The sequence below is a fragment of the Charadrius vociferus genome, unplaced genomic scaffold, assembly GCF_000708025.1.
Source record: "Charadrius vociferus isolate BGI_N301 unplaced genomic scaffold, ASM70802v2 scaffold259, whole genome shotgun sequence".
Taxonomy (NCBI): Eukaryota; Metazoa; Chordata; class Aves; order Charadriiformes; family Charadriidae; genus Charadrius; species Charadrius vociferus.
In genome coordinates this window covers 3610734-3628269 of record NW_009661368.1, presented here as the reverse complement: position 1 = coordinate 3628269, position 17536 = coordinate 3610734, and the positions used below count along the sequence as shown (strand labels likewise).

The 17536-nt window shown below is 53.2% G+C and overlaps 1 protein-coding gene across 1 annotated transcript in view; it reads right to left on the bottom strand.

Annotated features, from left to right (window-relative positions):
* Positions 1-17536, bottom strand: part of CDH22 (cadherin 22, type 2) — a 55314-nt gene that overhangs the window by 29298 nt on the left and 8480 nt on the right. Inside the window, exons 3-4 of the mRNA XM_009893511.1 lie at positions 10220-10339; positions 66-233 (exon numbers count right to left, since the gene is read on the bottom strand). Of these exons, the coding sequence (XP_009891813.1) occupies positions 66-233; positions 10220-10339 (288 nt within the window). The remainder of the gene's footprint in view (positions 1-65; positions 234-10219; positions 10340-17536) is intronic.

The following is a 17536-nucleotide window of genomic DNA, read 5'->3' as shown; positions in this document are numbered from 1 at the left end:
ACCCACGAGGGGCCAGGACCAGGACAAGGGCCGGTGCTCACCCCCCCACTGCTGTCAGGACTTACTCTGAGGGAAGCGTGGTGGGTTATCATTGACATCGGTGACTACGATGGTGACTGTGGTGGATCCAGAGAGGCCACCCAGCTGTCCCGCCATGTCCGTTGCACGGATCACCACCTCATACCGGTCCTGCGTCTCACGGTCCAGGTCAGCCACGGCTGTCCGGATCACACCTGGAAACCAGCAGGAGAGCGTGAGCATAGGCAGAGCATCCGCAGAGTCACAGACGGGGTGAGGCTGGAAGGGGCCACCGGACACTACCTCATCCAAGCCCCAGCTCTAAACAGGATCAGCAAGATCTCCCAGCCTCTCTGCGTATGGCAGATGCTCCGATACTTCACCAATCTTCATGGCCCTTCCCTGGACTCACTCCCGTATGCCCATCTCTCATTTGGCAGCCCAGAACCAGACACAGCACTCATGCCATCTCACCAGTGCTGAGCAGAAGGAACGGGTCACTTCCCTTGATCACTGGTGATGCTCTCCCTAACGCAGCCCGAGGTGCTGCTGGGCTGCCTTTGCCACAGGAGCACGTCGCTGGCAACAACCACCAACATCTGCTGGGCCCCAGTGCAAAGGGAGCAAACCCTTTTGCAGCCTTCACAGAGATCTTGTAAGCAAAAGCCGACTGAGGGGAGAAAAGGGCTCTGGAGAGAAGAACAAGCCCAGGGGGTAGTCAGCCAGGTGGAAACATCCTGAAAATCCCCTCAGAGCCCAGGAATGGCCACAGGCTCAACCTCATCCCAGCAAGTCTCTGGTGGATTCGCAGGCGCGTTGCATGAAAGGTTCCCGACTGCTGCTTCTACTGCGGGATGCCAGTACCTCTGACGGGGTCAACCTGCAGCTCAGAGGATGTTTGGTACTTCTCTCCAGGGAGGCTAGGAGCCTGGATGAAGGACTGGTGGGGGCCAGAGGCACAGGAGTGAGAGGACTCGCCCAGATGCGATGCGGGGGCTGCACTGCGGCCAGCCTCAAGGTTTGCACAGAGAGGCTGTGCAAAAGCCCAGGCTGAGTCACGAAACCCCTTTGGCACAAATCTGCAGCAGCCCACTTATCCTTATCTGCTCAGGCAGGAGCCAGGCTTGCCGCAGCGTTCCCAGCAGAACATCCCACAGTGCCAAGCTCCATGTCGCAGGTGCCTCGTGGACCGAGCACGCCTGGAGGGCCCTCCGACTTGATTTGGAGAATGGGGAGGGGGGGGACAGTGTATTCCCAAAAGTCCGTCTGCACAACCCCCCTCATTTTCAAGTGCCCTTCTAAGTTAAGGAGACCAGAGATGATCTACGTGCCCTGTGTCAGGGGCTGAGAATGCTCTAAAGACTGTAAAGCTTAACAAAATGTATGGCGTGTTAGTACTTTTTATCAAATTAAGTCTCTTAAAAGAAATCAAAAAAATGTTTATAGGTCTTCAGTAGTCATCTGGGTGTGGGGGAAATGACGAGAACTAAAATATAAATGAATGTAAAACAAGAAACAAAGAGTAGTAAACCCCAGAAAACATTGTGAATGGCAGAAGTTAGGACTTCCTATGTCACCCAGGAGTGTTTTATTTACATGGAAACAAAGCAGAGAAGACATATTTTGAGACTGAAAGAAAGAAATGACTCTGCCCTGAGGTGGCACCAGGGGCACCAATGAGTGCATACACAGATACAAGGTCACTAGTGGCACTTTCCAGGTCCCGCTATACCAGCAACACCCCAGAACAGCTAGGAATCAGCTTAAAATCCCCTCCAGCCCAGTTTCTTAACATTCCCAGATTTAGACATTGTTTTCTGTTTTTGTAATTGCTCTCTCTTCCAGGCTTTTCTCTTTAACCGTTAGCTTTGCTTCCTCCTACTGTGAACTGCAAAATCCATCTTTGTTTTGTTTCACCAGTAGTCCTGCCTGGTGGTAGGGGAGATGCTGGAGGGGAGTTGCCTGGCTGTGTGGTATGGGTGTCCAGCGAGGGGGTCCAACCTGGAGGGAACAAGGAGCTCCTGCCTTGCCGAGCAAACAGCAGAGAATCATGCAATCGCTCTCAGCGACTTGCAAGACAATTGCTGCCATGCAACAAAGCGAGCAATGGCAGAGCATCCCAGCCGTCCAAGCCACCTGGCTCAAGGCAGACACTTCTGAGAAGCCTTCAGCACAACCTGAGGCACAGTGGAGAGGAGAGCTGGGTGCCAGCAGGCTGCGAGGAAACAAGATGTGGCTTCGGGGACATACCCCGAGGCTTCCAGGCATCAGCCCTCCACAGCCAGTGGGTTGTCACAGTTTCCCCATTCATGTGTCTGGTGTGAAGTTGTGCACCTCCTGCCAAAGGCTGTGGGTGGACGGCTCACACCAAGGAGCCACTGGTGTGGTGACTCAAAGGCAGTCAGAAATGCCTCTGAGCTGGGAGGATGAAATCCCCCTCACCTCCCCCCCCCGGCCTCTGCATGACATTACAGGTGCAGCAGGAGCTGGCAACACTTGTTCTGGAGACATTTATCTCTCCTTGCTTTCTGAAACTAGCAATTATTCCAACAATTATCATCGTTAGGATTTATTACAAAGACATAACCACCGTTTCAGATCCTTGCAGCTCCCCAGCTCTCATGGATAGGCACAATTTCACCCAGCTTCCCTCGTCCCTCTGTCATTTTGGTTCTGCAATTACCTGGGGAGTCCAGCTAATTGCACTGCCTTCAGCCCTATGAATCGAGAGGAGGCTCTGTCTCACCCACCATCTCTCAAGCACTTCCACCATCTGCTTGTTTACACACGTGGGGAACTCTCAAACCCTTCTATCACTCGATCACTGAAGGTCCACGCTCCCGGCCAGCATGCAGGTGAGACGCGGCACGGAGCACTGCAGCATTTCTGCTAGGGAGCATCCCAACCCCTCCACAGGAACACCCTGTGATGGGGCCCAGGGTCTGCACGGGCTCCCTTGTTCATCCTGGGGCTGTTCAGAAGCAGCCATTCAACCAGGAGTCCCACCCCACCTCATCCCAAGGGGCTGTGGGTACACCAACAAGGAGCCATGAAGCCTCCTCCAGGCACGCGTCCTGTCCAGGAGCAGGCAGGACTGGCCTTGCACAAGCACCATCTCCCCAGGGCTGCACGGGACTGGCCTCAGCCCGCGGTGCTTATAGACCTCTCCTGCCACTCCACTATGAATACAAAACCGTTATTTCTGGGCAAGCACTATCTCATTGAAATTTAAGCAATTCTGTTAATTAACAGGGTCTGAAGCATTTTATAATGAAAATGATTCATGTCAGCACAATAGTGATGAATTGGGATGAGAGGGAAAAAGCTCAGGCATTCACCAAAGCTGTAATGACTTAACTGAGCTGCTCATAATGATATAGCTCATAATACGCCACGCAAGATGGGAGGAAAGTGCTCAGGCGCTTCCCAGAACAGCTCCAAGGTCATCCGTCCCACCAGAGAGCAAGTCCAGGCCATTTGGCACGTGCAGGGCAGACAAACGGCCCCAGTCGGCTCCGATTCTTCTAGTGGCACGAGGCAGAAAAAGATCCTTGTCTTTGACAGGGGTGCAGACTGTGAACAGAAACCACCTCCTGCCAAGACGCATACTGTTTGTCCAGTTCACCCTGGAAAAGTGAGGCTCTGATGCAGATGATCTGCCCCTTGCCCCAGGCCCCCAAGAGCCCCAGCAGGATTGTCACTGAGAGAGCTGCTCCCCCTAAAGTTGCCCGGGCCACACCAGGCTACAACCCCAAACATCCGGCTGGCTTTGTCTTTCAGGCTGAGGAACCGCTTAACCAATTGCTAGTGGCCTTGACAAATCTGGGTCTCCAAACATCCTCCACACCAATTCCTTCTATATGACACTACAAATGCTGCCATAAACACCCACCAGCACCAAACTTGCATGGTCCCATCTCCTAGAGCCAGGAGAGCCTCTCCTCCCAAAACCTGATCCCCAGGGACTCTGCAAAGGCAGCAGCAGTGATGGTGGCAGACTTGTTCTCAGGGCTCAGAAACCTCCACTGCTGTACGTAAAACATGGAAAACTCACTATCGTCTCCCCAAATTCACCTTCTTTCCAGCCAGAAAAACTGCCAAACTTTGTCCTTCCCAAAGAACAACCTCCAGCTCAGACTCATCTCCCTAGTTCTTGTCAGCATCTGTTATAGTTGAATAATACAGACGCATGGTGGCATACCCTCTGGTACAAGGCACATGTGGCTTTCCAGCATGATCCAGATTAATCAGTATAATTACCAGGCAAGGGGACACTTACAGCATCACATAAATACCATCAAATCTGCTCAAACAGCAGACACTCTTTGGGTGATAAAAACAAAGCAGGACAAAGCACTCAGCAGGTAACTGCCTTCATTATGGACTTTGCTCTGCTCTCAGATACTTTTAGCTCTGATGTCCACATCCTCAGAGACCCTCTGGACAAGGCACCTTCCAGCTGAGGGCAGTCAGGAGCAACATGCTCCCTGCCACAAAGTGCAAAGCCAGAAAGTCGTGGTGTGGACATATTGTCAGGAGGTCCCTGGTCCAAATACAGCTCAAAAACAGGTGCTCGTCAAAGGCAGATGAGATTACTCATGGCAACGTCCAGTCAGATTTTGAGTACCTCCAAGGACGGAAACGCCACCTTCATCGTGACAAGTTTTCTCTTCCATTTGTCTCTCTTTACTGTGCATGCCTGAGAAGAGTCTGGATCTGTCTTCTCTATTCCCTCCTGTTTAGCCAGATGAAAGAGATTCACTCCTCTCAGCAGCTTGGTCAGCTAAAGTGAACGTATCCTTGCTTCAGCCCAGGGGTGGCAAGGCATCTACCAGCTAGGCTGCAGATTGCTCACCTGTGCCCACACCTGCCTGCAGGGTCATAGAAATACCAATATATCTGCCAAGACACAAGTCCTGCTTGAGGCGTACATCCTGGAGGAGGTCAGCCCACTGCAGATGTGGTTTTAGCCCCAAGCGCTTTTTGAACCAGCGCTTCATCTGTCCTACGTGAACAGCCCCCTTCCTGTCCTTCACTCAGGACAATTTGGGAGGCAGAAGCTACAGGGAGTCTGAGCAAGGTACTGGGCACAAGTTTCAAGAGGTCTCTTCAGCAAATGTCTCTTCAGCAAATAAGGTAAGATCCAGAAATGGAAGCATCATGGTTCCATCAGCATAACCAAGCTAAAGTTAATTGGAAAGGTGCAGACTCACACAACTACTATGACTGAGGGATGCTGTAGCCTGCAGATTTCTAATGCGGTACCTTTCATAGCGGGTGGTCAAGTCCTTTTCAAACTGGTGTGCTCCACAGCTTCCAGGGCAGCACCCCCAGAGACAGAGCTACTGCCACGGCTCAGAGAGGAGCATCTTGCAGGGGCTTGTTCCTGGCTGGAATCAGCCTTCACCATGCCAGCGCAGAGGGAGCAGTGCCCTCGAGGGGGGCACCTGCGGTGTGCTCCGACAGATGGGCCAGCACACTTACCCTTTCTTCGTCCCTTCTTTTAGCAGCTAAATCCCTCAGCATTTAATATTAATTCCCACTGGATATTAGTAGATACACCTTAATTTCCTCAAGATGACCAAACATGGAATTTGGTCCCAAACCAACCAAATGTCCTGAACCAATCCCTGAAAAGTACTGTTAACATTCCCTCTTGCTAATAAGAACAATCACCTCAAATAAGCGTGGCTTCTCTACAGACTCTTATCACCCACGCTCGGAGCCCCTTGTCCCCATGCACAGCTCTGGTGAATAAGCTTCTGGGATGGGGCACAGACCTGCATAAACCCGTGTGCACACAAAACCACACATGTTGATATCTGTGTTTCCAGGCACTGATCAGCATTTTTAACAAACTGGCAAGAGCAGCAGAGAAACACGTTCTGCCTCCCACCACTGCATCAGGCAAATCCAACAGTTCATCAGCCCAATTCAGCATGTTCCCAACAACAACTCCTCTCCGAGTCTGCCCCTACTACCCTGGGACTAGTGCTGTGGTTGGTCTCCAAACAGGGCAAGGCTGACAAGTAAGGATGAAACAAGTAATGACCGGACACAAATAATCATCGACTTCATCCCAGCAGGCCACTATTTCTTGTCCTGCTCTCCCTGGCACAAGTACCACCTAAGCCCTCACCGGCTAAGTCTCCAAATCGGGAAAGTCAGGAGGTGTTGTAAGTAATCATAAATGCCAGACTGCATTTCAATTAGCCTTCTGAGTCCTTCTGCCTTTTCCCTGCATACAGCAGAATGACGGATTTTGAGAACAACCTCTTCCTTTCAGTAAAAAGCAAGATTCCCATGCACCCTCCTGAACTGACAAGCTGGGCTTTTAGGAAAGCAACAAATATCGTGAGGCCTATGATGTTACCTGCTGTGATTGCTCTGTAGCAGTCAATATCCCCCGCAAAGGGATGAACAAGACTGCTGGAGCCGAGGGCACCAGGTTATGCTCCCCTTCTGGGTGTCGAGTATTTTCAGGTTTCCTCCTAAGGCTGTGGGCAGGGATTGCGGCAGCAGCAAGTCTCCAGCCATGCTGGCCAGAGATAAGAAAGGGCATTGCAAAGAACACGGGAACAGCCATGAGCAGGCAGGCACAGCTGCCTGCTGAAGAAAAGCTTTGCCCCATAAAGGTGAATAATCTGCGGAGGTACAGAGAGTGCAGGATGATATAAAGCGGCATGAAAATATGCCCTGCAAATTTAAATGCACGCTGAATTCTCCTTTCACGTAAATGCACTGGGAGTCACACACTCTCTGTGCTCATCCCAGCATCTGAAAAGTCTAAGTTAGAAGAATCTTGGTGAGGACGGGCTTCCTGGAGCTAGAACAGGAACTACCACTATACCTCCCGACCCGTGTGCTGCTGGGCAAAGCTGGGGCTCGTGGCCCCCGCAGCCGCCAGCCTCCCCGCAGCCTGCCGCAGGGCGAGAGGGGCTCTCTGCAGTCAGACTGAAGCGCCCTCACCCCGACGGCAGAAGCGGCCGTTTCCCCACCAGAAGCAGCCGAGCAGACATATGTGCTGACTGCTGTAAAGGCACAGCCTCCTGCAGCAGGAACGGGGCAGCCACGAAGCAGTGCCACGCTGTTGGGAAGAGCCGGCAAAGATCAGCTGCAGCCTGTCTGCAAACTGAGAATGAACGAGGAAGGCAGCGCACAGCCTAAACATGACTATTGCCTGCAGGCTCTTGCAAGGAGCCTGGGGGATATCATCGTAGCTGGCGCAGAAAATCATGCCTCCAATGTTCGTGCATATAAAGTTCCCCACTCATACACCAAGAAATCCAGCCTAGACCTTCAACGTGTGCACGGGGAGTTCTGGGACCTGATTTGAGGTACGCAACACAAACCAACAGAGAGTTTCAGCATCTGAAACTTAGTTCTCAAAGCACAAGAGGTAGTGGGTGGTGTATATGAAAGAAAGAAAAGCTCACATGCATCTGCTGTGCTTTTTCTTCACCATCAGTCAACACTGCCAAAACTGGAATCATTCTTCACAGCTTTGTGGACACCAGCGAATGCCATGCTGCAGCTCCCACTATTCCAGTGGGGCCATTTAGTTGCTTGTCCCCCTCCAAAAAGACGTCTGAGACACTACAGGAATTTAGGGCTTATTGAGCGTTAGGACTTGGCATAGCATGGCATCCAGACGGTTTGGGTCTGCCTTCGAAATGTCCATCAAATCCAAAATCCCAGCTGCACACTACAGGTAGTAACATCCAAGAACAGGAGACAAAGTAGGCAACCTACACACGGTCCCATATCCTGTACTCAAGTGTGCAAACCCCGCTTGTGCACGCAACACCTATGCCACGAAGGGCAGTGTGAAAAGAGCTGGTTGTAAAGGCAAGGAAGGAAGGGAGAACCTGCACTGGAAGGAGTCATGGGCTTAGGTGGTGTGCAAGGGAGCACGTGCACGTATGGACCTGCAAGGAAAGGTGAAGGAGGAGGTCAAAACCAAAAAGGGAAAACAAATTGTTCTTCATTACCATATATTATAAGAAATGTAACATGCCAGGTTTTTATGGTTCTTTTTATGGCCATTAATAACAATGGTGGCTCTGAGAGTTATGCTGCTGCTATGGATAATTAAATCTTACGCTCAGGGCAGGAGCCGCGCCACCCAGGGCGGTCAGAGCAGCATTCCCATGCGGAGCACTAAAAACCCATTCAAGTGCAGAGTGGGAGCGGGATGGGATTTGCTTGGGTGGATGTGCTGGCTTCCTGGCCAAGTACCAAAGAGACAGGACATCCCCCCTCGGCACCACCAGTCCCATACCTGCTGGCCCCAGCAGCGCGCCCAGGCGGGCTAGCGCACACAGCTCACGCCAGGCACGAGGCCACAGGACAGACTGCAACCGCATCTTAAGCGGCCAACAGGCAGAGCTGCACACCCCATTCCTGGAGCCCAGGCGAGGCAGCTACGAAAGGCTATTTGCAGCTCAGACATCATCAAAAAAAAAAAAAAAAAAAAATTAGCCCCAGCACCTGCCTTAGAGGTCAGATATTCTGGAAACAGACATGCTCAAGAGGGGCTGAGGGCTCTTTTGCAGACTGTCAGCACTTTTGCTTTTATGAATCACAAGGAAGTAGAACAGTAAATCAACCCCCCCCCAGTGTATGAAACAACCAGCTTGAGAATTAAGACACAAAAAGTCAAGGAATCAAGAAGCTTGGATTCCCAGAGTGACATTAATTCTCACCGCAGTCCCACAGGGCGCATTTTAGTTTATGCCTTAATACAGAGCATTAATGTTGTTGCAGGAAGCTGAGCCTCTGCACGTCCTGGCTTGTGCATTTTGCTCCCAGTGGTCCCTCTTCGTTCTTGCAGACAGGCTTCCACTCGCACGGAGCTCACTCAGATTAACAGGATCTCACCAGCACCTAAATTTTCACTGTTTAGCCCATTGTTCATCCACCTTCTTCCCTCTTCGCCCCCCCAGTAAAACAAAACAAGTCTGGGAGAGAAGAAAGCCCAGGTACAGCAGCTCCTGGGCCAGGAGTGGGTATGGCCCCAAGCTGCTTCTTGTGCACCCACCGCAGCAACCTCTCTGCAGACAATGGCATTTTCCACCACGTACCCACCCCACACTCTGCCGTCAGGTGTGTTTAGGAGCTACCAAATTCGCGCTTTCCTCCAGTGCAGCCAGGGCTGGTGGCAGTGCCAGGGCAGTACTGGTTCGCCCACGCGCACCAGACTGGTTTCTCAGGAGGTGCGTGGTTTCACGCAGACGGAGGCTCAGGCACACGTACCTTCCTTACACTCTCCTCACCACAGAGCCTCCCAACAACTTTCACTCTGACTTACATAAAAACAGCCTCAGAAAATGAGCCTGACAGAGATTTGGTCCTTCGGCCCAGGGGTTAATCTCAGCCTGTGTCACTGTGGCTCAGCAATAGGGTGGGGGGGACTTTGCCATCCAGCTTTCCAACAAGAGGCGCAGCTACCCAGCCTGCTTGTCCTTTGACAATTTTTCATTACGCTCTGGGTTCTTTACTGCATGCTTTGTGCCTTAAACACCTCTTATTAGCATTTGAGTGTCTTCCCTCCTTAGCAAGCTTGCAAGGCTCCCATTAAGGGTAATGAGAGTCACACTCCTGGGAGGCAAGGAGAATATATACCCCAACAACTCCTGGTTATGGTCTACTCTAACCAGTATGTCAGAGCATCATCTGCTAGTGATTTATTACAGAGGCATTTTACAACAGGCTCTATTATAAGTTATTAAGGAATGGAGCAGCTTCTACTGTTCTTTCATTAAATATTAATAGAACATTTATAAACCGATCCTTAATTTAAAGTGTTACCTTTAATCAAAGCCCCGGTGATAACAATGCAGCCTTTGGTAAGGCCCCTCCGGTAGTGCTTAAACCTTTCACACTGAGATTTTATGTGCCTGCGGGTGCACTCGTGCTCTGGGCATAGAGGAGCTCTGGGCACTCTGGGCTGGCAGCTGCAGGTCTCGCTCCGCAGCGCTGCTTGCTGCGGGCGCTGCAGAGAACCCGCCGGGCTGGCGAGCTTCCTCTCCAGCATCCAGCAATGCCCGTGGCACGGGTACCGCAGCACCAACAGCCGCAGCACGGAGGTGCAGACCTGCTGGCACACGGCCATGCACCGAACAGATGCAGGACGCGGGGCCACGGTTTGGTCTCCTGACGCCCCACACGGATGGTCCCAGCCCAGTTGGGTGCTGCTCACCTGTTTTACTGTCCACAGTAAAGTGCTGCTCGCCCTCCAGCACACTGTAGACTACCCGGGCACTGCTCCCGTATGTGGGGTCATCAGCGTCGGATGCCATCACCTGCATCACAGAGGTGCCTGCAGCAGGGACAAAGGAGGAAAACAAAAAGTCAGGGAGGAGGTGAGAAGAGCCACACAGACCTCAGGGGCAGGGACTGGCAGAACGGGAGAGCAGGGATCAACGCTGACCGCTCACGCGTGCTGATGGAAAGAAGAACAGTTGGGTGCAAATGCAGCATCGCCTCCCCCCAAAGGCCTGAGAGCCAGGACTCCAGACCCTGCTGCAAACCCCCCTTTTGTCCTGCAGAGTGGCAGGAGGGACTGGACCATGGGCCACCACGGCGCTGCTGTCTAGGCATGACCTGCTCTCCAGGAGATCACTGTTCTGAACAGCTGAGAGCTTTTCTCCCAGAAGAGTTTTGCTAGACCATCTGGGAAGGAGCTGGGGATGAGATGTTATCACCACAGCTGCCCCTTCCCTGTCACCACCGAGCAACAGTCACCTCCTGCCCATAGAGGGACCTCCCAGCCAGGGCCTGATCCACACGCAGCACATCTCTGCAGCAGACAGACCTGCAAAGGGACGACAGCCATGGGAGAGGACGGGCTTTTCGCTTGCCCAGAGCCAGACACAGCACCACGTCCTCATGCTCTACACGTAGCAGGGCAGGAGGACTATAAATTGGATAAAAGTCCATCAAATGTCTGCAATTAAGTTATTGATTTTCAACGCTGCCTCATTAAACTGGGTGCTTCACTCCAACTGTCCCTGTCATGGCTTTAATTTGACATCATGTTCAATTTGACAAAAGCAGGACCCAGGACATGAGAACAGGCCCGGGAGCAAAGGGGCTGAGATCTACAAAGACAACAGAAGGGAGGAAGGAGGGAAAGCCTAATCCCACCTACAGACACCTCTGAGAAAGGAGATAGTGTGACCATCTACCTTGGTGTAGGAGACCATCTACCTTGAGAAAGGAGATGGTGTGACAGGCTACCCAGCTCCACCTCTAGCACCAGAGTCAGAGCATCCCTGCCCTGGACGTCAAGCACTGGCACCAGTCACCTCTCTGGTAGGATGGTACAGGACAGGGAGAAGAGCCCTGATCTGCTCAAGGGAAAGTTGAAACCTACTGGGAAACTCCCTGCTGCACGACACTGCCGGAGCCAAGAGCTGACAAGGACGGCAGAGAAGCTGGAAATTTATAACGGACAAGATCCCCCAGCAATGATTGCAGGTAGAAGGTAGGTTTTGCAGCAGAGGTGACTCTAGGGCACAAGACCAGCCTAAACTGAAGGGGCCAGGAGAGAACATTTCACAGCTCACACTGCTGCATCCAGCAGCTCTGCTCTGCCTCAAGCGCCTCTTAGGGCTGCTGTGCCACCAGCTGAGGACCAGAGGTACCGCACTCTGGTCCAGAAACCCTTCTGTTCTGCAGTACATCCATCCGTATGCTGCAAAGAGTCTCACAGGCCAGTCTTGGCTAGACCCATGTCCTGAATAACCCAGAGCCAGGCTTACTACTAGTCGTCAGCACGTGAGTCTAGACCCACTACATTCCCAAACGCCAGAGGTACACACAAAGTCAGAAGCAGCCTCTGTTCCCGTGTCACAGTGGGCAGAAATGGAGCTGGAACCATCCAGACGGAGAACGAGGAGCTCCAGTTCCTGATGCCTTCCTCTTCCCTTGTCAGGAGACCACAAGCCCACAGCCTGCAAGCAAGCCAGGCAGCCCAGGCACTTCTGCACCAGCCCAGCCTGGACTCAAGATAGCGATGCTGCTGCCAGCAGCTGGGATGCACACGCTCCCCCCTAGTCCAGTTCACACTGATCTCCTGGAAAGGGTGTTCACTGAGGAAAATGAGCAGTTACCATGGTTGCTTTTCATTCTTCCTGGCCATCTTCTCAGAGCTGCAGCTCTGCTGATAACATGAGAATCCCCCTCATCGATCTTCATCAACAAGCTACCTCAAGTCGACTTATTTATGCTTTGCTGTCTCCAGTGAAGTTATGGTGCATCCCTGCCAGGCACGTCCACATTACACCACAGCAACACCAGCTCCCTGCCTCGCAAACAACTGTTTAAGAAATACTATTGCTGCATTTCCTTGAAAGGGTCTATCCTGCCTCCTCCTCCTCCTCCTTCCTCTGCCTACCATCACACAACTCTTTCACCAGGTATGAGCCAAGGCAGATTACCCCCACTCCAAGAACCACTTGCTCTTGCCGAGGCACCTCAGAGACAAAGGGTTAGGAGATCCAAAACTCACCCACGTGTAGACAAGCCTATCAGGAATTCGCCTGCACTTGCCTGCTATACAGTATAAGCTGCATCATGACTGCATGCATGCAGACAGAGCAAGTGCCCCAAGGACTATGCCACAACCCTCTCCATCTCAGTGCTGTCACCCCGCAGGTGCCAGCCCAGTGTTGATTAAAGAGGGGGGCAAGCCACGAAAAGTTTGCATCGGGCTCTGCATCTCATGCTGCTTCTCCCCAGATGCGTTCGCTCAGTCGCACGGTTCACCAACTGATCCGTCCCTCCCAGACAAACAGCTATACCCATTGTGTTCCAGTCTCTACCCGAACACTGCAAAACTGCGTCAGTGCCAGAGTCCAACTGGAAGGCAGAATCCATTCCCACCCTGAGCGGGGTTTTACTTCTCCATTTTAAGCCACGCTCAGGACAAGCCAGGCAGGCTGCTGCTCTCAGTTTTCCAGTGCCAGCACAGGAGGCTCCTGGGCGCTTCCAAGCGCTGGAGCAACAGTGCTGCGGGGCAGCAGATCCAGGCTGCTGGGTCCCAGGCATGAGCCCCATGTTTGGGACCAGCGCTTTCCACTCTAGCGCAAGGGGAAACCCAGCAGCATGAGGAGCATTGCAGCAAGGCACCTTCTGCTCAGAGGCAGTAGGATCATGCTGGTGCCAGCAACCCTGAAGGTGATGAAGGCTCTGCCCTTCCCCACCTGCTCTCACATCATCTTGTTAAACAGATGAGCAACAACAGACAGGTAGGGAACATTAACCCCGCTTTGTGCCCTGACTTTTAATCTGCGAAGATGCAATGCAGCCTGCTCAAGGTCACCTATAGGATATCCAGAATCTAGGAGTCCAACTTTCCAGCATCCTCTCTTAGCCCCTACTTATCCCTTTTCCACCCTTAACTCCCTCTCTCCTTCAATCTGAAGAACAAACATCTTGAATTCCGGTTTAACCAGATACCGTCCTTCCTGTGGAGACGAGCCTGGGAACACTGGCTGCCACCCCTGCTCTGATATTCTTCCCTGCTCTCCAAGCATAGCACTGCCCACAGCAAGTACAGCATGTACGACTTTTATTTAGTTTTCTGGCATGTGCCTTAGCCATAAAAGACACGATAAATATACTCTAAACATCCATCATGTACTGTATAACCCAGCTCCCATAACCAGGAATCCTCAACTAATATCCAGAGAGATAATTAGACACGTAAAAGCAGATAAAGACTTCGTTCCTCCCCATGCCACCTCACCCCACAGAACCGGAGGAAACCAACAATTTTACATAAAAATTAATGAGTCAGAGTCCCTCTCCTGCTGCAGAGGTGTGATCTGGCACAGCAGATCAAACAAACTCGGTTTCCCCCCAGAGGAAAGTGGAGCCAAGACCCCCACCTTCCTGAGCAATCCTCCCCCACAGCCTGTGCCAGGGCCGCAGGAGAGGACACAGATCCTGGCCGCCAGCCATCCCCCGGTGCCATGGAGCCCTGCCGGGGCTGTCCCTGTTCCGCACCCTGAGCTGTCCTGGAGACCTGCTGGGGACACCAGCCAGCCCGTGGCTCCGCAGCGCAGGGAGACGGATCCCATCCCCGCTGCGCCCAGCCGGGGTCAGCAGCACCCAAAGGTGCCTGGCGATGCTGTCCCAGCATCCATCCCCACCTTCCTCGCGGGACCCAGAGCCCGTGGGGTTTCAGCGATCCGGGGAGGTGCCATCCGCTGGCACACAGAAGGCTAATGGCTCCAGACCACTTGCTATGCCACTCACTCCAAACACGTTTAGCTAAAATAAATGTCGACAGGCAAACTCCAAACACATCCAAGAGTAAAGAGGCCCTGCGCTGAATCCACAAGCAAGCCGAGGGGACCCATCACTTCCCCGGGGACAGAAGTACAGCCAGCTCCTGGCTGGAGGAGAGGCAAACAGCAGGGAAAGCCAACACTTGTTAAATTTGCCTGCCCCTCCTCATGGCAGGCGTCACCCCATCCCCGCTGCAGGTCAGAACCTCCAGCCCAGCTCTGGGGCTGCAGCCTTCACCTCCATCTCAGGCTTAGCCCAGCGGACAACCCTCCACCCATGGCTTAGAGCACCTTTCTGTGCAGGTTGGGGTTACCTCCAGGGCAGCACATGGTCATTTCAGCCCTGCAGAATATAAAGGAACCCCGAGAGGAGTGCTTTGTCATGCAAAGCCACAGCCCCTGGACTGACGCCAGAGTGCAGCACTCCCACCGCAGGGCCATGGTTGCTGTGGGGGCGGCGGAGGGAGGGGGGGGGGGCGGCTGAGATTTTTTTTTTATAAACGATGCGATTTACAGCTTCCATCTTGCCCCCAACACACGCGGCGGCTGATGCACCCCAGAAGCAGGCAGGCAGGGCAGTGGGGAAAAAAATAAACCAGAGGAGCTGAAAAATTACTGGAGCAGAAGTGACATTCTTGCAATCTGAGGAACATCCTTACTTGGTAGGAAGCCAAATCCGACCCAGAGGAGGTTCACTGCAGAGCCCTCGCATCCCGCAGGACAAGCCCGAGGGACCCAACCTGGCTGTGGTGGAACCGCTCAAACATACAACTCTGTGGAAACATCCTTTGGGGTGTCTGGCCAGAGAAACCCATTGCATGAGGCGCCCCAACCCCTGGCACCAAGCAGGTAAACGCGGTGTCTCGGGGACAAAGCATTAAGTTAAGGGCACACAGGTTCCCAGAGGGGCTCAGCACATGCAGAGAGGATGTAGCAGGTGCTCAGACGTGCGGGGCAGAGGGCTCAGAGCTTGCACCATGACCAAGAGTGCAGCGCTGAAGGCAAAGGTGTAGTCCCACTGAGGACCAAGAGGCAGGGCAAGACCTAGCTCCCAGCTACTCGCTGCCCCAGCAGCTTCCAGATGCACACAAGTGTTTTGAGCACTTTCTTATCAGGGGGAAAAAAACCCCACACAACAAAGCAACAATCAGACTGCCTGCAAGTGTTCTGGCTGCATGTTAAATAAAGCATTTTTCTCTGCTTCCAGCGTGGAGATTAAACAATTTCTCTTCACAATAATCACTTCTGCATTCAGCCAGCTTTGTGCTAGAGTCAGGGCTTGACCCCAAGTTTCTGTCTGTACAGCCAAATCGCCTCTAATCTGGACTTGGTGCTACACAGAGAAATAAGGAGAGCAAAATGCAGCAAGGGAAGGAGCGATGTTCTGATGAAAGGATGCACATTTCCTCCCGTGTCCCTCACTCCAGGCTCTGCCTGCTCCCCGAACAGCCCAGGAGCAGCTCTGGGCTGCAACACCCGCTCTGTCTTGCAGGAGGCAGCGTGTGCCGGATTTGGGCTCATGCCTGTGTGCGGCAGACAGCTGTTAAGCAGACCCCAGGGAGCTCAGGAAGGGAGCCCAAAACACAGCTAATTTTAGCATCTCTTGTTACAAGGTGAAGCTCCTGCAGTTCCCAGGCAGTTGGCTGGGTCCCATCCTACCTTCTTCTGCAGCTCCAGGTCTCTTCCTTTGGTGCTAGACTCTGCTCAGCTCAGGCATTTTGGGGTGATCTGCACTGGGGTACCCAGGCAGAGGTTGAGCCTCAGGTGCCGGCACAGGGCAGCCTGCAAGCTCTTAGCCCACAGCTTCTTCTCGAGGTGACGGGACGGCAGTGGGGCCGCAATAGGGTTTGCAGCTCAGACTCCATCCTGCAGACAGAGCGGTCCCCCGCCAGCCCGCGATGGGGGCTGAGCAGGGAGAGCCCTCTGCCCCGCTGCGGCTCCAGCTGCCGTCCCTTGCCAGCCTCACGCAGCACCACGTCAAACCCGCCTCCCCGACAGCCTCCCCAGCAGCTCTGTGCCCTGCTGTCTGTCTGCAAAGCCATCCTCAGCAGCTGTGCCGGTTCTGACGCCCCAGCAGCCCCAGAGCAGACACGGTTTCTGGAGACGAGCCATCTGAAGCCTGCTCTTGCCGCTGGTCCTGCCACGCTGAGGGAGCCCAGGTAAAAGATTTAGGCCAGCTTCCATTTCGGATGGGCTTCCTCCAAGCGCAGGAGCTCAGTGCCGGCCTCAGGTCTGTGCTCTGGCTGTAGAAAACACTGACTTCTCCAGGGGCAGCGCACACGCTCAGCCTGGCTCCGTGGGCTGGGGTTAGCTCCAAGCACCACCGCTGCCCCTTACAAATCCCAGACTCCGACCGTACCTTCCTGGCCACCTTCCATCTGCTGTTTTTGACCCATCAGATAGCAATACCAACCCCTTTTCCTTTCCCTTTGCGGAGTTTTACAGAGAGTCTGGATGAGTTCATGGAAGACAGACACTGAAGCTGACTAAACCCACGGAAACCACCTACAGCTGCAGAAATCCCCAAGCTGAAACTGGCTGCTGGCTGGGAGAGTTTCAAGAGGAGCAGCAGGCTGCTCCTCCTCCTCCATAAGCATCCACTTTGGCCGCTGTCAGGACAAGACCCTGGAACAGAGAGGCCTTTAGTCCCCCGTTAGAGTCACTGTCTCAAGCAGCACCTATGCTGCCGCTACCCACGCGTGCTGCCCCGGCCCCAGCGCAGAGCGAGGGGCAGGTACGTTGCAATGCGCTCTCAGCTACTCTGTGAGAGTTTGTGCCGTTCTCTCATTTGTTATTCCCTCTTAGACACTAGGAAATCAAATGACTTTCCCTCCCAATTAGTACTCCTTCATTATGCAAATAATGTCCTTTGATCTGCTCCTGCTGTCAGAGAGCGGATCTGACCGTATTTGTTTTATTCCTCGTTACGGCCCAGGAAGGTACCCACCTCTGGGAGCTGGGACTGCGCTTTTGGCAGGGATCGGGGAGCTGTGGCTGATAGCTGCCATGAGCGAGAAGAAAAACCACCCACTTGGGAAGCCCCTGCCTTCCTACCCCTGCTTGGCCAGGACAGAGGATCACCTCCATCCACATTCAGGAAGGCAGCAAGGCATGCTCCCCATTCACCCTTAGGAAAATACCCCTCGGGTCTAGGGTGGATTATCTGTCCAGCTCAGAGACATCACTACCAATATCAACCACAAAAACAAGCCGCGATCACA